General features: G+C 40.9%; 3 protein-coding genes across 3 annotated transcripts in view; 2 read left to right on the forward strand and 1 right to left on the reverse strand.

The window, feature by feature from the left end:
* The window catches only part of LOC120561038 (voltage-dependent N-type calcium channel subunit alpha-1B-like), a 261579-nt gene that overhangs the window by 179992 nt on the left and 53618 nt on the right, over nt 1-27969 (reverse strand). The window lies entirely within an intron of this gene.
* Nucleotides 383-27852, forward strand: LOC120561040 (piggyBac transposable element-derived protein 4-like). The gene is made up of 3 exons (XM_039804008.1): nt 383-500; nt 16713-16846; nt 23719-27852. Exons 2-3 carry the CDS (start codon nt 16713-16715, stop codon nt 25697-25699), a joined length of 2115 nt encoding a protein of 704 aa, XP_039659942.1. The 5' UTR covers nt 383-500; the 3' UTR covers nt 25700-27852.
* Nucleotides 475-12068, forward strand: LOC120561039 (piggyBac transposable element-derived protein 4-like). The gene is made up of 2 exons (XM_039804006.1): nt 475-637; nt 9349-12068. Exons 1-2 carry the CDS (start codon nt 501-503, stop codon nt 11348-11350), a joined length of 2139 nt encoding a protein of 712 aa, XP_039659940.1. The 5' UTR covers nt 475-500; the 3' UTR covers nt 11351-12068.

Genomic DNA, 27969 nt, shown 5'->3' on the forward strand with positions numbered 1-27969 from the left:
GAGTCAGATATACAGTAAATAACTTTACTTCCACAATAGTTTTGGTGCATTAAGTAATATTTCAGACTTTTTTTTTGTTCTGGTTCAAAATCGGAGTATCCAGTCACTTTTGTTTTTGGTCTGAGCTAGCTGTGTTGTTGCTGTTTTAATACTATAAAATAATATAACTGCTAAGATCATGTGAAGAAGAATTATTATAAGCTAAGGCGTAATTTCCACTGGGGACAGAGGGGACAATTTTGTGTGCATATAAGAGAAATGTGATTTTAGAAATGTTCCTGAAAATGTTGTAACACCTCACTCTGGTAGCCTACAGTGGGTGGCGCTATGCAGCACCTATACATATAGTTTGCGATCCGCCATTAAATCAGAGAAGAAGACGAAGCGACTACACCAAATATACTCTGCACGTCTGAGGTCTGAGCACACTTTGAAGCGCTAGCTAACTAACTTCGACTGGCTGCTTTTGAGACATTTTATTCCCTTTTTGCTTGAACAAAATGGCATCGTTCACCCGATACAGCACAAAAGAAGAAGATACAACAGAGGAGGGGGAGCTGGAAAGTGAAGACGATGGAGACTCAGGAGGAGAGAGTTTTCTCACAGACGAAGAAGAATTTGTTCCAGATGAGGATTTGTAAGTGGCATTCATTTATTTACAGTAGCGAAAATATGTACATGGATAGTTTTTATATTTGGTGATCATTTGGGCAGAGAGAGAGAGATGTGCATGTTTTTAATAAGGTAATTTACCTGGCTACACCATTGCAACATGATTGCAAAAAGGGTATGGAATTTCAAGAGTGTGAGTGTAGGCTTCCGGACAAATAGCGTGCATTCGGCTACTTTATTATATTATTAGTTGACTCTATTAGCTGTGTTTTGATTTAATAAGTTGCGATTCACACGGTGTGTACATTTTACAGTCAAAAAAGTGTCCTGCCCCCCGCCCCATGCTCGATGAAAGCAGCAACATGCACATCCAGCTACTTTCATAATACCGCATTGGCCGCTGCTATTCAAAAATGTAAACGTAGATACTGCTTCCGGCTTGTGAGATGCTTCCAATGGGGTAAGCCCATAGACAGTATATAGACCGTGCGTTCATGGACATCGAAAAAACGTTTTTCCGAGTGAAAACGTCACCATTCACGTAACTTCCTGTGGGAATCAGAGGTGGGAAACTCGGGCTGGATTTTGATAACCGTAGGCTTGTTCGAGATGAACTGCGCCTCGCCTGTAAAGTAGACGAGAGCAGGCGGCAGCAGCGGGGGGCGGTGACAAAGGTCCGCTCTCAAGTCGGACAGTTTTCCAGCTGACTCCAGCAGCCTTCAGGCTGAACAGGAAGTGACACAAACACTGTGGTCCGATTCCGGTTTAATAAAATGTTATCAGACCCATATATCTGCTCCTACACAGTCTCCAGTTGGTTTTATTATGACAGAGTAGCTGTCAAAATTCTCTACATGTGATCTGTTGCTGATTTTAATTAACAGACTGTAGATGATCCGTAATCTGAACAGATTTAGTCTCTCTGACTTCTAAACACAACTATCAGCCACACAGCATGTATTCTGTACAGAATAAGACTTTAAATCAGACAAATAGCAGTTAAAATCCCTCCGATTCAAAATCAATAAAAAGTTTATATAAAACGTCATCATGTTGAGTCGATTCTGAACCAATCAGCTGTTCGATCAGCGGAGAGGCCAGCGTTTCCCAGCATGCACTGGGTCCACCTGCGTCCGCCTGGCTCTTGCAGTTGGTGAAAAGCAACTGCCCTGCCTGCTTCTCAGAACTGCGGCCGCCTTGGTCGTGAGATTATCGTTGCCCACGTGTGCATGACGTCAGAGCAAGTCGGGATCAAGTCGGACACAAATCTAACCGGCATGCATTGGGCGGTGATTGCCGGTGATCGATTCTGCGCAGATCTGGCTCATCTCGAACGAGCCTAGTTTCCCAGTTGGTGACGCGTTGTTGACAGCTGACGTTTGATGGAGACGACTTTGGTTCACTGAACATATTTCAATGACAATAAACTGTTTATTGTGGACAAATGCCTCTGCCAAGAAACATACACAGACATAACATGTTTAAAATTATTCATAAATAGGCCTGTGTGTACTGTGTGTGTGTGTGTGTATATATATATATATATATATATATATATATATATATATATATATATATATATATATATATATATATATATATATAAAAAACATTATCCGTGTCTTTTCCCGTTCGTTGTCCTGCAGATAACACAAACAAACACCTGGCGATGTGCTTTTTGGATACTCTCATAACAAAACAGCAGAAAATATTTTGTTATTGTGGCCTCCATGTTTTCACACACCTGATGCTCTAGGCTACGGCCAACCGTTGGTGGCAGTCATGCAAAAAGTTGTTATGCCAAATGCCAATATAACAGAAGAAGAAGAACGCGCATCCCGACCATGTGAACGCTGCCAGTCGGAAAAACAACGTAACCAGGGGGGCGGTGCCTGTTATTCCAAGGTGGCATGAACGCAGCAAGAGAGCCGAAGTCACGCCCCTTCCGGTGGATCTCATGGGACCTTAACTTAACTTAAGAAAAAATATGAACGGTACTGAACAGGGGGAAGCAAATTCTTTTTTTGATCCCGTTTAAATTGAGCCATGGCTTACAAATGTGATATTCGTCAATTTAAAAGATACTTTTTCAACCGAAGAAAGTCTCAGTTAGCCGTAGGTTTGTCATAGTACCACTAGTACCACTAGTGTGAAACCGCTCAGTGAACTACATCTCACACAATCTACCTCACCTAGCTTGATGCTCGGCTTGCTCACTAGCTAGCTAGCTTAGCTCTGTTAAACAACACATGTACCGTTATCTTAACTGCTGTGTTTTATCCAGTCAAGTGTTCTCAGCAGAGAAGCAAAAGAACAAGCGAGATCCTCTGCTCATTAGAGTAACGTTATATCCTGGTACGATACCCACAGAGACATCGTAGCTTCAGCGAGATGTCATCCATGAAGTATGTAGTCTTTCTAATTACGTATTTTCACAGTCTTATGCTTCAACAGTTTAACAATAAACGGAGACTTTCTTCGGTTGAAAAATAATGTTTTAAATTGACGAACATCATATTTTTAATCCATGGCCCAATTCAAACGGGATCAAAAAATAATTATTATCTCTCCATTGACTCTCGTTCATATTTTTTCCGAATTAAGGTCCCATGGACCGGAAGTAGAAGGGCGTGACTTCGGCTCTCTATAAGAATGGACCAACAGATCCCGTTGCTCTGGACGGAGACCAGTGAAGGATATTAGAAGTCACTTTTCCGGTGAGCGTTGAGCATTACTGAGCAGCCTCCAACTGAGAGAGAGATGACGTGAACAACCTGAAAGTTGTAAGTCTTCTGGTAGCTGTGCAAAGAGAAATCTCAGTCATTCCCAATTTTACAGAGACGGAGAGCGTAGGTATATGTAAGGAGATAACATAGGCACAGGCTAATTATTGCTAACTAAAATGCTAGTTAACATTAGTAATTAAACCTAAACATTTCTATTTCTTTAGAAATAAACAATGGGCAAATAGTCTTTAAACGCTTCAGATGTAAAGTTATTCGCTGTCAAAGTGACATCAAAATGTTAACGGGAGGTGATCGTTTTGTAGCATCAAAATGGCGCCATAGGAGGTTCGAGTCTGAAATAGACAATGATGAATAAATAATAAGTGGAACCAGTAAACAGGTGCTGATTAGTGACAGTGTTGCTGGGTTATTGCACAGGAATTGAACCTGACACTGTGAGTCAGAAGTCAGCTGTTCATCAGAGTGATAGCTTGTGGAAAGAAACTGTTCCTGAGTCTGTTGGTTTTGGCGTGCGGTGCTCTGTAGCGCCTACCAGAGGGGAGAAGCTGAAACAGGTTGTGTCCGGGGTGAGATGGGTCTGCAGTGATGTTTCCTGCCCGTTTCCTGACTCTGGAAGTGCATAAGTTATGAAAGGAGGGCAGGTTGGCACCGATGATCTTTTCTGCAGTCCTAACTGTCCGTTGTGGTCTGCTCCTGTCCTTTTTGGTGGAAGATCCAAACCAGACAGCGATGGACATGCAGAGGACAGACTGGATGATGGCTGTGTAGAAGTGGATCAGCAGCTCCTTAGGCAGGTTTAGCTTCCTGAGCTGGCACAGGAAGTACATCCTCTGCTGGGCCTTCTTGATGATGGTGTCAGTGTTGGGCTCCCACTTTAGGTCCTGGGATATAGTGGATACCAGAAACCTGAAGAATTCCACAGCAGACACAGGGCTGTTGAGTATGGTGATGGGGGGGAAGAGTGGGGCGGCTCCTCCTGAAGTCCATGATCATCTCCACAGTTTTGAGCGTGTTAAGCTCAAGGTTGTTCTGACGACACCAGAGAGCCAGCTGATCAACCTCCCGTCTGTAGGCCAACTCATCACTGTCCCGGATGAGACCGATGACCATTGTGTCGTCAGGGAACTTCAGGAGGTTAACAGATGGGTCTTCTGAGGTCTTCACAGGTGACAGCATGGGGGTGGGGGAAGATGATTGTCTGAATTGTGAGTTGGTGTGGGGGAGGGGTGTGACTGTGGGCTTTTCAAACCTACAGTAAAATCCATTCAGCTCGTCAGCTAGTCGTTCAGGACCAGCAGTGTTGGGGGATGGTCTCCTGTAGTTTGAGTGTCTGCAGTAAATCCTGTCAATCCAGTTTTGACTCGTTGGTCCATCTTTTCACACTCTCTACAACAGTTTAGCAGATTTTAGTTTCTGCCTGTCTGTCGGGACGGATGTTGTACCGCTTATCCAGTGTATATCAAAGCAGTCACCCCAGGCTTGGTCACAGGTAGGGCTGGGAATCACCAGAGGCCTTACGATACGATATCATCACGATACTTATGTCACGATACAATATAATTGCGATTTTAAAGATATTGCAATATTCTGCGATATATTGCAATTTATTACCTTTTTTCCAACTTCAAATTTTTTCCAATTTCAAATTATGTCCCCAAAAGAAAACTTTTTATTGCTGCAAAATGGGATTGTCAAGCAGACAAACTGACCAACACATATATAATAAAAGATCGATACTTGTATCGATACAGTATTGCTACGGAAAATATTGCGATACTATGCTGTACCAATTTTTTTTTCCCCCACCCCTAGTCACAGGACTGAGGTGCATCCTTTCTTTCGTGATAAACTTTTACTGCTTGAGTAATTTCCACGTTCTGTTACTGAAGTATGTTCATATGGAGTTACGTGGTCAGTGATCCCTGTCAGGTGGCATTTCGCTTACTTGACAGTTGACGCCCTGGTGTTTGGCTTTTTAGCCATGCAACTATCATACATGGCTTTGTGGTGTTTTTTTAAGTGGTGATACAGGTTACCTTTCTATTTTGGAGTGAAAGGAGAGCGTGATTTACATTTAATCTGGAGAAAACAACCGTCTTCTGGACCCACAGCTCTGTTACAGTAAAAGCTGAAGCTGAATGCGTTCAAGCCGTTAGTGACCAACGTGCACAGAGATGAGTGGCTATTCTCTGCTTTTTTGTGCTGGTCGGCATTCTTCTTCTACAGCATTTAGCGGCAGACTAGAACATTTTTAGGCGTATTAACCCAGTCAGGTCCAGTAGGATTGCATTCCCTGGTACCTAAGGTACTGTAGAAAGATAAGTACCAAAGTTGCAATTTTTGCATTGATTACAAAATTACTTCGATCTCCATAACGTGCGTCGTAATAGAGGAAGGTCCTGACACACCAAACCGACACCTGGGTCTAGTGGCGACGACGGCCGGTGCACCTAATGTAGATGATCAGGCTTTTTTTTTTTTTTTTTTAGATTTGGAAAAGAAATCACAAGCTATATGGAACCACAATATTGGTCTAGGGTGCGATTTCAATTTGATAATTGATCCCGTTCTGGACTAGCCTGGATACCAGCTGAACTTAGCCTCGCCCACAACATTTGAGATCGGGAAGTTCATATTCTGACTAGAATCTGAGTAGGAAGACATCAGGCTAGCTCTGGACTACAGTGGGGTTCAGCACGCAGGGCTCCCAGAGCCTCGCACACATTACAGAGGATGAGTACGATTTTAAGCAAGTGTGTAACTGCCATTGACATATATATATATATATATATATATATATATATATATATATAGATAGATAGATAGATAGATAGATAGATAGATAGATAGATAGATAGATAGATAGAGAGATATAGATATATATATATAGATATAGATATATAGATATAGATATATATAGATATAGATATAGATATAGATATATATAGATATAGATATAGATATAGATATAGATATAGATAGATATAGATATAATGGACCAATAGACCCCGTTGCTCTGGACGGAGACCAGTGAAGGCTATTAGAAGCACTTTTGCGGTGATCCCTTGTAGGGCTGAACGATTAATTGCATTTGCGATAATATCGCGATATGTTAAAACGCGATTTCCTAATCGCAAAGGCTGCGATTTGGTCACGTGACTCACGAGAGCAAATCAGTCCGCACTCCGTAGTCCGCAGAGAAAGCATCAACTTAGCACGCTAACGGTACGCCGTACCTTGAGCAGATTTCTGTCATTCAAACAACTCTGAGTTGTAGTTTAAAACTTGTAAGGGTTTTATTCGGGCTCCAGTCCACACATGCAGTTAAATGAATACAGGCACGCAGAACTGAAGGCTCGGTTAGCAACGATTAGCTCTGATTAGCGGTTAGCTCCGGTTAGCTCCATTATAAAGATATGGAGCGGAGGAGACTGCCGCGGAGAGGGGTAACAACCAGACTCTGATAAATGACGTTTGGGGAGCTGTCACAGCAACGTGGCCACGGTGTTTCAACGGTTTTATTAGTACAGTTAGCTAATCCCACGGCAACACCAGCATGCTACTACTAACGTAATGATAGCCTCTCTGAGCTAGTGCAGCGTCGTTGACGCTGTCATGCACACGGCACGCAACTTCATGAGGGAGGGAGGGGCTGGAGGCAGCTCCTCTCTGTGCGCTGTTAAAGAAAATACACCGATGTATATATTTTACTTATTTAACGGTCTAGTAAAGTTCAAAGACAGTGTTTAAAAAATGCAATCCACATGTTTACATATGTCTATGTAAATAATAATTAAATAATCTAAATACTACTAAGTGTTGTAAAGCCACATTTGTTTTTATATTTCTGCAATCTGCACTTTAGTGTGATTTATTTCTGACTTTCATATGAATGTTTCCACCAGGCTTGGTCAGTGCTCAATATACTACTGGGATTGAAGTAGTTAAATAAAAGAGGTCATTCATATAAATTCACGCATCACCTAATTTCACCATCACATACAGGCCTGGCCTCCAGGAAAGAACAGCTTGTTTAGTCTATCTAATCTTGTGAAGTTCATACTATACAATGATTTATTGCTAGTTTTTGTTGACTAATACAGAAGACAAAGAGCTTAAAAAATAATCGCATATCGAATCGCAATCGCAATATTTTTTAAATAAATCGCAATTAGATTATTTTCAAAAATCGTTCAGCCCTAATCCCTTGCTTTACTGCGCAGCCTCCAACTGACGGAGACAACGTAAATGTGACGTGAGCAATGTGTCTGAAAGTTGTAAGTCTTCTGGTAGCTGTGCCAAGAGAAATCTCAATCATTCCCAATCTTACAGAGACGGAGAGTGTAGGTATATGTAAGGAGATAACATAAGCACAGGCTAATTATTGCTAACTAACATGCTAGTTAACATTAGCAATTAAACCTAAACAGCTAATGTAAGTCGAAACTGCCTGCAAGCTTCTCCTGTACTATACGGTAATTCATCTACTGTGCGACAGTAAGTCACTTGGTTATGACACAATCGTTAGCCTATTTTTACAAAAACTTCTGCTACGGAAACCATAACGTGAGGTACAAGGTAATGGAGCCTTTTATACATTGTCGTGTTTCTTTAGAACTAAACAATGGACAAATAGGGTCTTTAAACGCTTCAAATGTAAAGTTATTCGCAGTCAAGTGACGTAAAAAAAAAAATGGTGGTCAGTGGAATGCTAACAGGAGGTGATACCTTTGTAGCAACAAAATGGCGCCATCGGAGGTTCGAGTTCTGAAGCGAAGCTTACCCCCTTGGTAACTGCATGTGAAAAATAATACAGCATCTACAATACTTAAGCCTGTTTATTTCATAAGGTCTAAAGGGAAATACTAACATTCTCTTTCTCTCTATCCAAGGAGAGAGAGAGAGAGAGCGGATGACTGTTCGCTTGAGTTCGTGGAGCAGACAGCTCTGAAGAGTCGTGTAATTAGGAATTAATGACAATTTGACAATGGCTGACCGCAGCGAATAAATGTATATAGCGGAAACACTGGTATGCTACATTTATTTATTCACTAATATGGCTGGTAGTTTGAGCAAAATCACCCGCCAACGCACAAAAATAATTATTATATATAATATATATTATTATTATATTACTGATTTCCTTTAACGCCCACATAAAACAAATCTCAAGAACAGCCTTTTTTCACCTGCGTAACATTGCCAAAATTAGGCACATCCTGTCTCAAAACAATGCAGAAAAACTAGTCCAAGCATTTGTTACTTCAAGGCTGGACTATTGTAATTTCTTATCATCAGGTTGCTCAAACAAGTCCCTTAACCCTCCAACCCCGAATAGTGCCGGCAGGTTTGAAAAAGCATGTTTTGATTAAAAGATCGCAGAAAAAAAAAAAAAAACACTTACCCTAGAAAGAATCATAACGTATAATAAAATAATGAGTAAAACATATTGTTTGTTGGATTCTCAAAATTCTGACTATCCATGAACTGCAGCCCACAGCACCAAACCACAGCACAGCCTAGTGTTAAGCAGTGGTGGAAGAATTATACAGATACTAATATCACGCTGTAAAAAAAACTTTGTTACCTTAAAACTCCTACAATGTTACTTAAGTAAAAGTATATTAAGTAAAAGTTATCATCATCATCATGTACTTTAAAAGTTTTTCCTCGCCACTGTCTCACCAAATTCTTGCTCTTGGAGGGAATTGTTGGGTCTTTGTAAAGTATAGTGTTGTCTAGACCTAATCCATCTGTAAAGTGTCCTGAGGTAACCCCTGTCATGATTTGACACTATCAATAAAATTGAATTGAATTAGAATGGGCCAGAGGCAACAAAATGTGTGCTTTTATGGCCAAAACCGTTCTCCAAAGGTTAAGCATTCTCAGCCGATGTCCTCAGGACCTTTGTAACATGTAAAACATAAAGACACTTATATCTGATACTCCAAACCTTCAATCTTTCTAATGATTTTTGTTTGTTCTACAGTGATGATTACCAACAAGATGATGAAGAGCCTAGCACCTCTTCTGGAGGACAAGATGCCAGCCCCCCTGCTGAAGAGCCTAGCACCTTACCTGCAGGAAAAGGTGCAAGCCCCCCTGCTGAAGAGCTTAGCACCGCTCCTGCAGGACAAGGTGGCAGCCCCCCTGGTGAAAAGTCTATCACCTCTGCTGCAGGACAAGATGCCAGCCCCCCTGCTGAAGAGCCTAGCACCTCTCCTGCAGGAGAACATGCGAGGGCCGCTGCTGAAGATACTACCACCTCTGCTTCAGGACAAGATGCCAGCCTCTATGTTTCTACAGAAAGAGAGCAGCCCCCCCAGCATGGGAGAGCTCGTAGACGGACTAGACGACGATCTCCTTCTCCACCACACAGCAGGGCACAGGGATCCAGGTCCAAACGTGCACGACGTTTATCAAGTGGCTGGACCAAAACCACATCCGGATCTCCTCGTAAGCCAAAACCAGCCACTTCCTGGAAAACTGAGGAAGATCCTGATGTATGTCCAGAGTCAAGAAAGTTTGTCCCAGCAAGACCCCCCGGACATAAACTGAACACGGACAAAACGTACACACCGATGGACCTTTTCAAACTGTTTTTCAGCAATGAAGCAGCTCTAACCATTTGTCATCACACAAATAAACAAGCTGCTAAAAACATTGCAAAAGGAAAAAAATATCCATGGACTAACATCACCATGGAGGAGTTTTTCAGGTATGTGGGACTGACTTTCTTTATAGCATTGGTGAAACTGAGTACGATCAGAGATTACTGGAAAAAAAACACAATCTTCAGTGTCCCATTTCCAGCCAATATCATGGTACGGGACAGGTATCAGGTGATATCTTGGAACATCCACATGAGTGATCCTGAGGAAGATGTTGAGAATGACAGAAAGAAAGGGACACCAGATCATGACCGCCTGTTTCGACTGAAGCCCCTCCTGGACACCATCAAAAATGCTTGCTTAGCATATTACCACCCCAGGCAGAACCTTGCAATTGACAAGAGGATGGTGGCGACAAAGGCCCATACTGGAATGACGCAACACATGAAAGGTTTCAAGCTCTTTGTTTTGGCTGACAGCAGCAATGGCTACACTGTGGACTTTACTGTGTACACTGGAAAGTCACAGTTTGTCTCAGGCGTTGGACTTGCATATGACTCTGTGATGTCCCTGATGAACACAGAATATCTGGGCAGTGGCTTTCATCTCTATGTGGATAATTTCTACACCAGTCCAAAACTCTTCAAGGATCTGTTTAGCCTGAATGTCGGAGCATGTGGCACATACAGAGGCAATAGAAAAGATGTTCCCCACACAGACTCAAATGCGCTGAAGAAAAATGCTCCTAGAGGCTCCATCAGGTGGATTCGTGAAGGCCCACTGGTTTTTGTGAAGTGGATGGACACACGTGAGGTCTCTATCTGCTCTACAATCCACTCGGCATTCTCTGGAAACACTGTGAAGAGGAGAGTCAAAACACGGGGTGGCGACTGGACCACCGAATGCATTCCATGCCCAACACCTATCAGGGATTATAACAAGCACATGGGCGGTGTTGATATGTCTAACCAGCTGATACAATATTACTCTGTACATCACAAGAGCATGCGCTGGTACCAGACCTTTTTCTTTCACTTCCTGGACATTGCAGCCACAAACAGCTACCTCCTCCACAAGGAGCTTTGCAGAGAGAAGCAGGAGGAACCCATGAGCCACAAGGACTTCCTGCAGGAGCTGACAGCCCAGTTGTGTGGTGTCACAGTTAAAACCCCTCCTGCCCAGACACGCAGTAGCCACGTACCTGTGGCTATCGCTGAAATACTTGATGTAAGCAGGAAGGCCTCGTATGGACGCAGGCCCTGCGTAAACTGCAGACAGACCAGGAAGGCCAAACAGGCTACCCCCTGGAAGTGTAAGGAGTGTGATGTGGCCCTATGTGTCATTTCAGACAGGAACTGCTTTGAGGCATGGCACAGCTAACGTTTTGGACAATATGGAACTGGGACGTGACTAAAAGAATAGTTTTTGATCTGTGTTGGCTACAATGTTTGTTTTTTCCCCACTGATCACCAATGCCCTAGTCTGGCTCAACGGGTGTACATTGTGGTAGATTACATTAAAGGTCAAAACTAAAACTGTGCTGTTAATATGGAAAAGTGGACAAAAGAGGTGAGCTGAAAAAGACGAGGCAAAGTGTAAACACAGAAACCAATAACCAAAAAGTTTATTATAACCTCACTGCAGGTAAAGGTCATGGCTTTGAGGTGCATTATTGCCACAATGTGGTCTTGAATCACTACACTCTCATTATGGGCTCTCTCATCACTCTCACTCAGGAGCGGCTGAGATAAGTGCAACACCTAGTGGTAAAATTTGGAACCCTGATCCGGTCCGGTGTTTGGCTTGATATCAAACCAGTATTACATTTTTTTAACACCGGCCCTAATTGCTGGAATAAAGCCCCGCCCAGGACAGTTGTGATTGTTTTAAAGAAATACAAACAACTTGATAGTTTTTTTTTCCCCATCCCAGTATAGATAGGTGGTGTAGCCAGACTTTACTACAGCTCTGACACAGCGCTGTAGATAGGTTTGACAATGCGAGACTACCAAGGCCTAGAAAAACAAATCTCAAAAGCCTAAAGTCTTGTTCACTATTGTTTTATGTGCAATTTGAATAAATATCTGATTCAACTTTATTTTGTCTTCATGGTCATATAACTATACACTCATGGGACAGCATACATATTCTGACAGCCAGTTTTTCTTTAAATAAAATGTATGTAAGCTGATTACGTCTGGTTTTATCCATGTATAATGTCAGATTGTTTTTCTGCTTGGTATGGAGATGTGCAAACATTATCAGCTATATATATTTTTTAAATAGTTTAAAATGTGCAGAAAATACTGCAGCTGCAGATTTCGTGTGCCCTGATTATTTTTACAAAATAGGCAGTAGAGGGTTCTAGCATCCACAGTAAGGACATTCTTGTCCATATGTCTAACTCTTCTGACAGCTAGTGTGTACTTACCTTTAACTGTCTGACTTTTCTGTTGGTTATAAATATCCTCATGCGCAACTACTCATGTCAACAAAGAGAGCTATCTATTAAAATAATACATCATGATAATAATTAAATTCTGTAACAAAGCAACCAAAAAAAAATGTGTGTGGTAGATAGCTTCATTTTAACAACCATTAAAACAATCCTTAAATTTTTTTTAGAAGGAAGCTATAGCCAGAAGCCAGTTAGCTTAGCTTTGTACAGACTGGTAGAATGGGGGGGAAACTGCTATTCTGATTATGTCCAAATGTAACAAAATCAGCCTGCCAGCTACTCTAAAACTGACTAATTCTCATTTTATAGCTCAACTATTTAAACCATACAAAACCTAAAGATTTAAGGTGATTCAGACAGCGAGCAAAGCCATTTGCCATCTGCTCAAATTTGACTGCCGGATCATTTGTGTAGTTTGATATGCCCTAAACAACCAATTCACCAACTTTACAAAGTACTGCTAGTGAGCCACGAAATGTGTGTGTATCTGTTTAGCCGAACATACTGAACAAAACCTAAGTGTAAATATCTCTCTCCATTTCATTATTATGTATATTATTATATACATTATAAAATCAGATATCACGATATTCTTGACCAAATACCTCGATATCGATATTGCGGCGATATTCTAGGGTTGACAGTTGGTTCTTTAACAAAATATCTTCACACTTAGATTTTGGATAAATAATCATCAGTAATGTAGACATAATGTCAATGTGGGGACAAGGCAAATAATAGAACAGCTAGAACAGTCTGGTAAGTTCAGAAAAGTACATCACTTTACTGTAATGCAGCCTTTAAAACCAGTAAAAGACAACACTTATGTCATATCACGATATTACGATATCCAAAATCTAAGACGATATCTAGTCTCATATCACGATATCGATATAATATTGATATATTGCCCAGCCCTACTCCAAAATATTTTATTAATTGTAATTTCCCCACTGGGAATCAATAAAAGTATTGTATATAGTACATAGTATATACAAATATTTGTCTACTTCTCCTTCCACCGACACAGGTCAGCTTCAGCCCTATCTCAGCTTCTCCCAGCTCTCTCTACTCCCTCAGCCATGGACCAGACCGATACTGTACCTATCCATCATCCCAGTCAGACAAGAGAGGAGGGAGGATCCCAACAACTCAACTTCAACAACAGAACTCAGAGGTCACTTCCTCAGTGCTCTCCAATCAGTGGTGGGAGAAGCGTTTAGTAAAAGTACTTATACCACACTGTAACTCTATTACAAGTAAAAGTCCTGCAGTGTAAAATTATGTATGTATAATCAGGAAAATGTACTTAAAGTATTAAAAGTAAAAGTACTCAATGCAGAAAATTCCTCCCTTTTTAGAAACTGGAAATAATGAAAACAGTTCTGTCAATCAAGTCAGTGTTTATTGGTCTAATCATTTCTTTTTTTTTTTTTAATTATAAAAGTGTAAAAAAAAAAAAAAAAAAAAAAAAAAAAAAAGTTAATTAATATTAGTGTTATTTTTTTGTTGTGTTGTGGTGAGTAGAAAAAAAATAAAAAAATAAAAAAAATTACCTCAAATGTGTACTTAATTACAGTACTCAAGTAAATGTACTTAGTTACATTCCACCACTGCCTGCAATCATACACAAATGATAAACGAGAGAGAAAGTGAAGAACACAGCAGACCCCAGTAATACCAGAGAGAGTAGTTGCAAAGAACTGACACTGCTTGTAATTTGTACTTGTACAAACTTGTACTTTAATTAAGTTGATGAATTATACATTTTCCAATGCCTGAGTGGGCTTATATCAGGCTTTCTGTGCAATCAGATGGCACTGTGCTGTAATACTACAAATGCTGATACATTAATACCAAAGATAGGCGTTATATTGAATAATTAGTGAAGCTAAAGTGTATGACATAACATGACATGAATACATGAAAATGTATAGCTTCATCCAACGTCCCATTTCAGGTAAAGAGTCAGATATACAGTAAATAACTTTATTTCCACAATAGTTTTGGTGCATAAAGTAATATTTCAGACTTTTTTTTTTTTGTTGTGGTTCAAAATCGGAGTATCCAGTCACTTTTGATTTTGGTCTGATCTAGCTGTGTTGTTGCTGTATTAATACTATAAAATAATATAACTCACTGATTCTTGAAACTTTGGCAAAATGTCCCACTAAGAAAAGTGCCAATTCTGTTGGAAATTAATAACATTTTCATGAATAAAAAGAATCAAGGTTATAATCAGGGGGTCCTTTGCACATATGTAAGGTTCTATAGTTTTATTTTTTTATTTTTATTAATTTAATGATTATTTGCTGGCCCATTGCCTACAAAATCAATTGTCCTCGGATAGGAGATAATCATTTCAACTTGATTAAAAAAACAAAGTAATAATTGAATTGAATAATATCTTTACCACATGAAATAGTACATTGTAATATGTTTTAAAAACTACAAACAGTGAGTTTTTAACAATATTTACTATTATTTTGTGGTTGCTCAAAATGTGTCCCACATATTCGTCACCACCGTCAGATATTTATAAAAAGCAATAAAGTCAGGCAACTAAAAGGTCAACTACATTTCTGAGGACCCCATTTTCAAACCTTCAGCTCTACTGCATGCTTCAAGATCACTCAAGCTCCCTTATATTTGCTATTTTCTCTTAAACTTGTTCATATTTATGGACACTGCTACTGTCGCCACCATAACATGTCAATACCGTCTCTTTTGTATAAAAAATATTAGATTAGATTATGACATAAATGTATACTTTTTAAGAAGAGGTCTGAAGTAGCTAGCAATAGAGGGGAAACAAAATGGCTAATGTGAACAACTCATGCATATCATGTGAAAGAGTAGGTTTTTGTCACCACCGTCAGGTTTTCGTGGATATCCTCACGGCTGTGGTTCGGCCTTGAGGCTGCGGCCGAACCACAGCCATGAGCCCGTATTTATTGTGATCAACAATTATATTCTAGACTCCGTTAAGGACTATTTGGAGGTTTTTGTCACCACCGTCAGACTGTACGTCACAAAAAACCTGACGGTGGTGATGTCTGACGGTGGTGACAAATACCTACTCTTTCACATGATATGCATGCTCAGGATTGTTATTTTTTGGACCCAATAGTTAAATGAAGTTGTTAAGCAAGAAGCCATCTTGTGTGGTATACATTTTGGAATTGTATGTTGTTATGAGGCCACTGTCACCAGATTAGTGTCACCACCGTCAGAGGGACTTTTATTTGTTTTAAATGAATATGCTTACAATATGGGTCTTCAGTGCTGTTGAGTTATTAAAGTAAAAGTCTCTTTTAATACAAATATATGTTTGTTAAATAAAAAAACATTACTGTTTTCTATTTAGGCTTAAAGTAAACGTTGTATGATGTTAGATCTTTTAAAGGAGTACACGTGAAACAGTATAAAAAATGAACAAAAGTGAATATTCAACAATTAACAGCATATCTGTGTACTACAAATGTCAGATAATGATTTAAAAACTCAAAATACATATTAGAGCAAATAAATAAAACATAATATGCTTTTTATTGTGTCTGACGGTGTTGACAAAAACTAGACGTTTTTCCAGTTATTACTTTGTTTTTGTGAAAAAAATACAAAATGAGGAGGTTGCACCAGTACATTGCTGAACAGCCAACACTTTGGTCTATAAAGATATACCTTCAGATTTTGTAATTTAACTAACTTTTTATTTTCAAAATTAAAACCTGTTTTATCCAAATTCCCAAGAATCAGTGAACTGCTAAGATCATGTGAAGAAGAATTTTTATAAGCTAAGGCGTAATTTCCACTGGGGGCAGAGGGGACAATTTTGTGTGCATATAAGAGAAATGTGATTTTAGAAATGTTCCTGAAAATGAACACCTCATTACTACTATGATGTGTAGTTAAACATAAACATCTATGTGATAAGATATATGAGCTAGGATGGTGATGGAAGGGATTTTAGGTCTGAGTAAAAAATGAGGGAAATTTGCAAGGCTCTCTTTATTTTTCTTAAATATACAGCATTAGATATATATTTATTTAGTCTGAAGTACGCTATATGAACCCTGATGTTACACACTCTGGTAGCCTACAGTGGGTGGCGGTATGCAGCACCTATACATATAGTTTGCGGTCCGCCATTAAATCAGAGAAGAAGACGAAGAGACTACACCAAATATCCTCTGCACGCCTCTGAGCACACTTTGAAGCGCTAGCTAACTAACTTCGACTGGCTGCTTTTGAGACATTTTATTCCCTTTTTGCTTGAACAAAATGGCATCGTTCACCCGATACAGCACAAAAGAAGATACATCAGAGGAGGGGGAACTGGAAAGTGAAGACGATGGAGACTCAGGAGGAGAGAGTTTTCTCGCAGACGAAGAGGAATTTGTTCCAGATGAGGATTTGTAAGTGGCATTCATTTATTTACAGTAGCGAAAATATATACATGGATAGTTTTCATATTTGGTGATCATTTGGGCAGAGAGAGAGAGAGAGAGAGAGTGCATGTTTTTAATAAGGTAATTTACCTGGCTACACCATTGCAACATGATTTCAAAAAGGGTATGGAATTTTATTACTACTTTATTATATTATTAGTTGACTCTATTAGCATGTTTTGATTTAATAAGTTGCGATTCACAGGGTGTGTACATTTTACCACTCGCCTCCGATTCAAAACTGTGTCCTGCCCCCCACCCCCACATGCTCGATGAAAGCAGCAACATGCACATCCAGCTACTTTCATAATAGATACCGCATTGGCCGCTGCTATTCAAAAATGTAAACGTAGATACTGCTTCCGGCTTGTGAGATGCTTCCAATGGGGTAAGCCTCTCCCATGGATGTATAGTATTAAGAGAACTGGATTAGCACTGTACATTCCAATGCGACTGCGCATAAAGCGCAAGGGTCTCTTAATGGTGCGTTCTTTTTGTCTTGTAATCGCTACTAGCAAAGCCGGTCTACGGAAAGCCGTTGTCACTACCCAAAATGAGTAGAGTGCAGCTTTGAATTGCGCATGCGTCACTTTGCGACGAGTGCAGATGTGAGTTGCGCATGCGTCACTTTGCGACAAGTAGCCTACAAGATGCTAACGGCGGTTTGAGCTAACGTTAGCAATCAAGTAGCCTACTAGATGCTAACGGCGTTTTTAGCTAACGTTAGCAATCAAGTAGCTAGCCTACTAGATGCTAATGGCGTTTTTAGCTAACGTTAGCAGTCAAACAATCATAAATAACTAAAACGTTTTTGAAATGACTGCTAGCTACAAGTTAGCAATCAAACACAACATCGGCTGTCACTTGAATGGCGTTTTGAGCTAACGTTAGCAATCTAACAATCATAGACAGCTAAAACGTTTTAGAAATGATTTCCATCTTCTGTTATTGTATGTAAAGAGAAAAGTTTATTATTTTACAGATTTCACAAATTTCAGTAAGACACGTTATGCCGTAAACAGTTTAGATCTGAGCATGCGCAACTCACATTTGCACTCGACCAAAGCCGGTCTGACTCGGCTAACATCGGGTATGACACGTTATGCCGTAAACCGTTTAAATCTGAGCATGCGCAACTCAAAGCTGCACTCTACTCATTTTGGGTAGTGACACCGTTCCACTCCCTATTCATCCCCATTGTACTGGATTTTGGTTGCAGTTCCACCAGAGTTCCACTGGGGGTGTGATCGCGGTCCAGTGCAAAATGAATGGGACTCTATGGAGCTAGACGGCTAAATGTGTCTCTTTCGCCTGATTGTCGTTGAGAAACCTCAGATTTGATTGTAGTTTTGCAAGTTCAACATGGGTTATAGACCGAAAGTTGAATAACGCAATTACTTATGTCCTTTTGATTTCTTACAGGGTGAGTCGTTGTAGCCCATAACAGCCGCCGCAGCATTCTGCTAATGAATGCTGATTGGTCAGTGAAGGAGTGATTACGATCGGAGATCCCGCTTGACGGCATCCGAAGCAGAGCCTGAATATCAGAGTGAATATTTCGGCGTGGTCTTTAAAACATCAGCAAACCTCTTTCTAGCACATGTATTAACAGGGAGAGCCGAACCTGTTAGCTGTGTTGTCGATGCCTCGAGAGAACAAAGGAAGCGACTCAGAGCTGGCCGTAAAGCAGTATCTCTGGCCGTATATGTGTATGACGTCATTGACATTTTAAAAGGCTTTTTAGAACAAAAAAGTGACTTTAAAAAAATCTAACACACAACCGTGTGTATTTTTTTAGCCCCCCCTTTCGAATGCAACATTCAAATTACTAGACAAAAAATTATATCCTGAGAAAAGTGGGTTTTGAGGGGTATAGCTCCATAGAGCCCCATTCATTCTGCACTGGCCTGTGAGCGCCCCCTATATGGAACTCTGGTGGAACTGCAACCAGTTCAGAAGCCGGAAGTAACGAGGGAGTGGAACTTCTTCCTATATTATGGTGCGTTCTTTTTGTCTTGTAATCGCGACTGTCACTACCCAAAGTGAGTAGAGTGCAGATTTGAGTTGCGCATGCGTCACTTTGCGACGAGTGCAGATGTGAGTTGCGCATGCGTCACTTTGCGACAAGTAACCCATAGATATATACACCAAAGCCGGTAAATTCTTTGTATACACTATGCAAGTAACCTACAAGATGCTAACGGCGGTTTGAGCTAACGTTAGCAATCAAGTAGCCTACTAGATGCTAACGGCGTTTTGAGCTAACATTAGCAATCAAGTAGCCTACTAGATGCTAATGGCGTTTTTAGCTAACGTTAGCAATCAAACAATCATAGATAGCTAAAACGTTTTTGAAATGACTGCTAGCTACAAGTTAGCAATCAAACACAACATTGGCTGTCACTTGAATGGCGTTTTGAGCTAACGTTAGCAATCTAACAATCATAGAGAGCTAAAACGTTTTTGAAATGACTGCTAGCTACAAGTTAGCAATCAGACACAACAAAGGCTGTCACTTGAATGGCGTTTTGAGCTAACGTTAGCAACCAAACAATCATAGATAGCTAAAACGTTTTAGAAATGATTTCCATCTTCTGATTTTGTATGTAAAGAGAAAAGTTTATTATTTTACAGATTTCACAAATTTCAGTAAGACACGTTATGCCGTAAACAGTTTAAATCTGAGCATGCACAACTCACATTTGCACTCGACCAGAGCCGGTCTGACTCGGCTAACATCGGGTATGACACGTTATGCCGTAAACCGTTTAAATCTGAGCATGCGCTACTCAAATCTGCACTCTACTCACTTTGGGTAGTGACAGCGACTAGTAGCTCGAGCGTGACGTCACATCCGTGTCGAAAAACGAATAACCACGGGTTGTTGCATTCTTTTTGTCACACAATACTACGAGTCGGAGAAAAGATGGATTTTTGTAATATTTTTAGTAACATTTAAGATTCTATTCACCCAGTTATTGACATATTACACAAATATATCTCACAGTTTGATACATGAAAATTACGTTTTGATTAACATTAACGTTAGGCTACTGCTCTGCTTTCTGCTCAAGACTCGGCTTAAAGCCATTGTTGTCATATAGCAACCGAGCGTCTCTAGCCAATTTCAGCTGCACAAGCTACAAAATAACTAATTAGGCGGTATGTAACTCCTAATAAGACTGTAGCGACATGCCTATAGGTAGCAGTATACAGCGCTATGTGTACGACTTCTTCATTTGGTTACAACAAAGACAAAAGTGCTTAAAATTGTAGATAACCACAATGTTTACTACGTGTAATGCACGACGTAGCCATCATTGAAAGTGAGCTCGGGGTCCTCTGAGTTCAGACGACTTGACGAGTCGTAAATACGACCTCGGTGGCGTTCTTTTGCAACTTCCGGGTCGTAACTCCGGAAAACGACTCGTAGATGGACTTCGGTGGACAAAAAGAACGCACCATAATACTGTCGGTACGCGATCCGTTCTGCCTGCACGATCCGTTCTGCACATGCGCAAGATAATACTGTTTTACCGAGGATACGCCCCGGATACGACCTGCACGATCTGTTCCACGCTAGCCTATGGCTAGCCTTCACCGCGAAGCTAACGTTAGTTTAGCTAACAGCTAATAAGCTGAAGTATGTTCATATGGAGTTACGCGGTCAGTGATCCCTGCCGGGTGGCATTTCGCTTACTTGACAGTTGACAGCCTGGTTTGGCTTTTTAGCCATGCAACTATCATACATGGCTTTGTGGTGTTTTTTTAAGTGGTGATACAGGTCAGTGGTGTTGCCCCGTGAGATAGCAACATTAGCAAGGCATGTTTTGCACAATACGTGACGGTTTGCAGCAACTTGTCAAGTGACCGGGGTGTAATCGCAGCTTCTGCGATTAGTAAATCAAATTTTAACATATCGCAATTTAATTGCAAATGCAAATAATCGTTCAGCCCTACTGGGTTGTGTAAAAAACAAAAGAAAGTACTTAACATTAATTCCTTTATTTAAACTTTTTTTTTGGGGGGGGCACCTTTCTGTTTGGAGTGAAAGGAGAGCGTAATTTACATGTAATCTGGAGAAAACAACTGTCTTCTGGACCCACAGCTGTGTTACAGTAAGTGAATGCGTTCAAGCCGTTGAGTGGCTATTCTCTGCTTTTTCATGCTGGTCGGCGTTCTTCTTCTACGGCATTTAGCGGCAGACTAGAACATTTGCAATTTTAGGCGTATTACCCCAGTCAGGTCCAGTAGGATTGCATTCCCTGGTACCTAAGGTACTGTAGAAAGATAAGTACCGAAGTTGCAATTTTTGCATTGATTACAAAATTACGTCGATCTCCATAACGTGCGTCGGAATAGAGGAAGGTCCTGACACACCAAGCCGACGCCTGGGTCTAGTGGCGACGACAGCCGCTGCACCTAATGTCAGGCTTTTTTTTTTTTATATAGATTTGGAAAAGAAATCACAAGCTATAAGAAACCACAATATTGGTCTAGGGTGCGATTTCAATTTGATAATGGATCCTGTTCTGGACTAGCCTGGATACCAGCTGAACTTAGCCTCGCCCACAACATTTGAGATCGGGAAGTTCATATTCTGACTAGAATCTGAGTAGGACGACATCAGACTAGTTCACGCAGGGCTCCCAGAGCCTCGCACACAGTGTGTAACTGCATGTGAAAAATAATACAGCATCTACAATACTTAAGCCTGTTTATTTCATAAGGTCTAAAGGGAAATACTAACATTCTCTTTCTCTCTATCCAAGGAGAGAGAGAGAGAGCGGATGACTGTTCGCTTGAGTTCGTGGAGCAGACAGCTCTGAAGAGTCGTGTAATTAGGAATTTATGACAATTTAGTAATGGCTGACCGCAGCGAATAAATGTATATAGCGGAAACACTGGTATGCTACATTTATTTATTCAATAATATGGCTGGTAGTTTGGGCAAAATCATCCGCCAATGCACAAAAATAATTCCCTACATGTTTACAATCGGGTTGACAAATTCATCAAAATATATCACTGCATATGGATGAATATATGATGGAATAGTGGAATTATTATATATAATATATATTATTATTATATTACTGATTTCCTTTAACGCCCACATAAAACAAATCTCAAGAACAGCCTTTTTTCACCTGCGTAACATTGCCAAAATTAGGCACCTCCTGTCTCAAAACAATGCAGAAAAACTAGTCCAAGCATTTGTTACTTCAAGGCTGGACTATTGTAATTCCTTATCATCAGGGGTCTGTTCCATAAAGCAGGTTTAGTGAAAACTCTGAGTTTGTTAACCCTGAGATGAGGGGAAACTGGGTTTTCCGTTTCAGAAAGAGAGGTAACTTCACCTCCGAGTCAGTTACTAGGTAACTGAGCCTGTGAACCTAACCTGGTCGGGAGCAGGTTTTCTCTCAGTCTCTGAGAGACTGAGAGAAACTCAAGGTTTATTCTCTCTCATTTCCTCATTCATTCAGTCTGTATCAGGCGCATTTTAATGCAGTTTGTTATCTGCATGAATAAAAAAACGTGTCATGTCCTTTTGTCGACGATCCCGTTGATGAAAAAGCTGTATTAATTCACAGAGAGTTTACGTCGGGAGATGATATTGAGTCCCGACTATAGATGTATTTTCATTTCCAAATTTTTTCACAGTCCATCAGATATGTAGATACCTTATCCGTCCTCATATCACTAACATCAACCATCGTGGACAGGCTTTAACATCCCAGCAGATTTTTTGTGTCGCATTACGTTTTTTGCAAACGGCAGTTTTCTTTATAACAGTGTAGCGGATCATACTGTAATAGTAAAGCCGCTGTATGCAGAGCCATCAGAAAAGTGTGACTCGCTCTGAAATGTGTTTTAAACGTTTTTTGTAATGTTCCCTGGACACAAACCAGTGAGAGCCATTAAAAAGAAATAAATGCTTATAAATTATAGCTCTGTTATTGAGCATGGTGCTGCAGCCTCAGAATGGGATATAGTAGTAGCTTACTTTTTCGCCCGCAGGATTGCACCCAAATGAAATTATAGGTGTAATGCAATTCCAGTTTTAACCAGTAATATTATAAGTTAACTGTGATTAAAATATGAAATTAATACACTGTTAATGCTTACGCATTGACTCAAGGACCCCAGGTTGCTCAAACAAGTCCCTTAACCCTCCCAACCCCAAATAGCGCTGGCAGGTTTGAAAAAGCATGTTTTGATAAAAGATCGCAGAAAAAAAAAAAACACTTACCCTAGAAAGAATCTAAAATAAAACATATTGTTTGTCGGATTCTCAAAATTCTGACCATCCATTAACTGCAGCCCACAGCATCAAACCACAGCACAGCCTAGTGTTAAGCAGTGGTGGAAGAATTATACAGATCCTAAGTACTAATATCACGCTGTAAAAAAATACTTACCTTAATACATACCTTAAAACTCCTACAATGTTACTTAAGTAAAAGTATATTAAGTAAAAGTTATCATCATCAGGAAAATGTACTTTAAAAGTTTTTCCTCGCCACTGTCGCACCAAATTCTTGCTCTTGGTGGGAATTGTTGGGTCTTTGTAAAGTATAGTGTTGTCTAGACCTAATCCATCTGTAAAGTGTCCTGAGGTAACCCCTGTCATGATTTGACACTATCAATAAAATTGAATTGTATTAGAATGGGCCAGAGGCAACAAAATGTGTGCTTTTATGGCCAAAACCGTTCTCCAAAGGTTAAGCATTCTCAGCCGATGTCCTCAGGACCTTTGTAACATGTGACACATAAAGACACTTATATCTGATACTCCAAACCTTCAATCTTTCTAATGATTTTTGTTTGTTCTTCAGTGATGATTACCAACAAGATGATGAAGAGCCTAGCACCTCTTCTGGAGGACAAGGTGGCAGCCCCCCTGGTGAAAAGTCTATCACCTCTGCTGCAGGACAAGATGCCAGCCCCCCTGCTGAAGAGCCTAGCACCTTACCTGCAGGAAAAGATGCCAGCCCCCCTGCTGAAGAGCCTAGCACCTCTCCTGCAGGAGAACATGTGAGGGCCGCTGCTGAAGATACTACCACCTCTGCTGCAGGACAAGATGCCAGCCTCTATGTTTCTACAGAAAGAGAGCAGCCCCCCCAGCATGGGAGAGCTCGTAGACGGACTAGACGACGATCTCCTTCTCCACCACACAGCAGGGCACAGGGATCCAGGTCCAAACGTGCACGACGATTATCAAGTGGCTGGACCAAAACCACATCCGGATCTCCTCGTAAGCCAAAACCAGTATACTCAGCCACTTCCTGGAAAACTGAGGAAGATCCTGATGTATGTCCAGAGCAAAGAAGGTTTGTCCCAGCAAGACCCCCCGGACATAAACTGAACCCGGACAAAACGTACACACCGATGGACCTTTTCAAACTGTTTTTCAGCAATGAAGCAGCTCTAACCATTTGTCATCACACAAATAAACAAGCTGCTAAAAACATTGCAAAAGGAAAAAAATATTCATGGACTAACATCACCATGGAGGAGTTTTTCAGGTATGTGGGACTGACTTTCTTTATAGCATTGGTGAAACTGAGTACGATCAGAGATTACTGGAAAAAAAACACAATCTTCAGTGTCCCATTTCCAGCCAATATCATGGTACGGGACAGGTATCAGGTGATATCTTGGAACATCCACATGAGTGATCCTGAGGAAGATGTTGAGAATGACAGAAAGAAAGGGACACCAGATCATGACCGCCTGTTTCGACTGAAGCCCCTCCTGGACACCATCAAAAATGCTTGCTTAGCATATTACCACCCCAGGCAGAACCTTGCGATTGACGAGAGGATGGTGGCGACAAAGGCCCATACTGGAATGACGCAACACATGAAAGCGAAGCCGATCAAGTGGGGTTTCAAGCTCTTTGTTTTGGCTGACAGCAGCAATGGCTACACTGTGGACTTTACTGTGTACACTGGAAAGTCACAGTTTGTCTCAGGCGTTGGACTTGCATATGACTCTGTGATGTCCCTGATGAACAAAGAATATCTGGGCAGTGGCTTTCATCTCTATGTGGATAATTTCTACACCAGTCCAAAACTCTTCAAGGATCTGTTTAACCTGAATGTCGGAGCATGTGGCACATACAGAGGCAATAGAAAAGATGTTCCCCACACAGAATTGAATGTGCTGAAGAAAAATGCTCCTAGAGGCTCCATCAGGTGGATCCGTGAAGGCCCACTGGTTTTTGTGAAGTGGATGGACACACGTGAGGTCTCTATCTGCTCTACAATCCACCCGGCATTCTCTGGAAACACTGTGAAGAGGAGAGTCAAAACACGGGGTGGCGACTGGACCACCAAATGCTTTCCATGCCCAACACCTATCAGGGATTATAACAAGCACATGGGCGGTGTTGATATGTCTGACCAGCTGATACAGTATTACTCTGTACATCACAAGAGCATGCGCTGGTACCGGACCTTGTTCTTTCACTTCCTGGACATTGCAGCCACAAACAGCTACCTCCTCCACAAGGAGCTTTGCAGAGAGAAGCAGGAGGAACCCATGAGCCACAGGGACTTCCTGCAGGAGCTGACAGCCCAGTTGTGTGGTGTCACAGTTAAAACCCCTCCTGCCCAGACACGCAGTAGCCACGTACCTGTAGCTATCGCTAAAATACTTGATGTAAGCAGGAAGGCCTCGTATGGACGCAGGCCCTGCGTAAACTGCAGACAGACCAGGAAGGCCAAACAGGCTACCCCCTGGAAGTGTAAGGAGTGTGATGTGGCCCTATGTGTCATTTCAGACAGGAACTGCTTTGAGGCATGGCACAGCTAACGTTTTGGACAAAAAGGAACTGGGACTTGACTAAAAGAATGTAAACAGTCTTTAATCTGTGTTTGCTACAATGTTGGTTTTTCCCCACTGATCACCAAGGCCCTAGTCTGGCTCAACGGATGTACATTGTGGTAGAGGTTTGGCAAACTAAAAAGTAGCCTAGATTGGGAACCTGTGCCATCACGGCACTAAATCCAACTTGTATTGCAGGCAGTGTTCGCCAGTAGCGTTACTAGTTTAACCTCTTCTCAATAGCGTCGCTGTTTTCTGAATCAAATAGCTTTTCATTAGCATAGCTCTGTTATTGATCAAGTAGCGCCGTAGCATCCACACAAGTTTGTACATTTCCCCAAGCTTTTCTGAAGCTCAAACACACTGGAGCTATCTTAAAATAAAAATAAAACTGTGCTGCCGATAAGGAAATGAGGTGCATTATTGCCACCATGTGATCTTGAATCACTACACTCTCATTATGGGCTCTCTCATTGCTCTCACTCAGGAGCGGCTGAGATAAGTGCGACACCTAGTGGTACATTTTGGAACACTGATCCAGTCCGGTGTTTGGCTTGATATCAAACCAGTATTAATTTTTTAACACCAGCCCTAATTGATCCTTCGCTAAGCCCCGCCCTCCTTAGTTACTGTTGCTACGCCTGACAAGCTTTGGTGCCTGGCACGTCTATTATACTATGTATGCACCGGTGTCAGACATTCCCAAGGAGATAATTAGTAATTTTTGGCAAACAGGTGAAATATCTGAGAGAGCAAGACAAAGGGGACTGCAGTATGCATTCGAGGGATGTATCCATGACATAATATGCAACCGATTAGAGAATAATTTCATCAAAATTGAAGCTAAATCTATAGGTCATGCCTCATACGCTGACTATTCAAATGGAATCACACACATTGAGGAACAGCTATGTTCATGCACAGCAGGGGAAGTGAAATTTGAAAATAATCTAATAATTATAAATCAAACAGCTTATCCATAAATCTTGTGGAATAAACACAAGACATTAGCCTGAACACTTTGCAATGATAACATTCTACTGCTTATATTTTTAGCGATTAACAAAATCCTGAAATATATTTTAAAGTATGTCAGTGAGCCTCAGTCTTGCCTTTAATCATTTTTAGGACAATTCCGGTTAACCGTTAACATTTAGGGACCCTCATTAGGCTACCGTTGAAGTGTGGTGATATTTTGAGCCTTTTATTTGAGCCGATTTTTGTCTTTACTTTCCCTGTTTCCCCCGAATACTAGCGTTGTAAGCTAATCAGCAGTCCACGCTAGCTTGTTTCAAGCTACAAACACATTAGATTAGCATGAAAACATGTCCCAGAGAGCGATCGAGTGGGTACACATCTGTTATCCCCTAGGTTTATTTTGCGCCGGAATTGTCCTTTTATTTTACGTTCAAATATATGCATTATGAACAAAGAACATAATTATTTCCAAGCAATGCTATGCTGAGTTAACTAGCTAGCTAACATTAGCGTGTTCTTGCCTTGGAGCAAACGTACGTAGGTGTTTCTGTTAATCTTTTGACATTTAACTAGTTGTGAATGGGGCCTCCCACACTGCTTGATCCACGCCCGGCATTTCTCCCCTTGGGTTTTAGGTTTCGGGAAGGGAAAAAATTCCACCACCCTGTCCAAACTTTTAGGATAACGGGTATCAGATTTGCACAATCCATACACACAACGCTTCGGCATGTTTCCCTCACTCGAACGCTTGACAGACCTCCCGCACCGAGTTATGGTTGTTAAGCCACCATTGGCCTGTGGCGGTTTTCGGGCGTGGAATAAAGCCCCGCCCAGGACAGTTGTGATTGTTTTAAAGAAATAAACAACCTGATTGTTTGTTTGTTTTTCCGATCCCAGTATAGATAGGTGGTGTAGCCAGACTTTACTACAGCACTGACACAGCGACGTAGATAGGTTTGACAATGCGAGACTACCAAGGCCTAGAAAAACAAATCTCAAAAGCCAAAAGTCTTGTTCACTATTGTTTTATGTATGATTTTTAAATGAATATCTGTGATTTAACTTTTTATTTTGTCTTCATGATCATATAACTATACACTCATGGGACAGCATACATATTCTGACAGCCCAGTTTTTCTTTAAATAAAATGTATATAACCTGATTACGTCTGGTATATTCATGTGTAATCACAGCGCGTTAATGCACAAACAGAATTTGTGGATTTTGGTTTTATTAATTTGTTACAGTTTTCAGCGGAGATCCAGAATGAAAATCTGCG

Source organism: Perca fluviatilis, chromosome 6 (genome assembly GCF_010015445.1).
Source record: "Perca fluviatilis chromosome 6, GENO_Pfluv_1.0, whole genome shotgun sequence".
In the NCBI taxonomy this organism is placed as follows: Eukaryota; Metazoa; Chordata; class Actinopteri; order Perciformes; family Percidae; genus Perca; species Perca fluviatilis.

Coding starts and splice junctions, on each gene's coding strand:
- LOC120561040 (XM_039804008.1), top strand. CDS start 16,713: ATGGCATCGTTCACCCGATACAGCACAAAAGAAGATACATCAGAGGAG. Junction 16,847..23,718: donor TTTGTTCCAGATGAGGATTT/GTAAGTGGCATT, acceptor TTTGTTCTTCAG/TGATGATTACCAACAAGATG.
- LOC120561039 (XM_039804006.1), top strand. CDS start 501: ATGGCATCGTTCACCCGATACAGCACAAAAGAAGAAGATACAACAGAG. Junction 638..9,348: donor TTTGTTCCAGATGAGGATTT/GTAAGTGGCATT, acceptor TTTGTTCTACAG/TGATGATTACCAACAAGATG.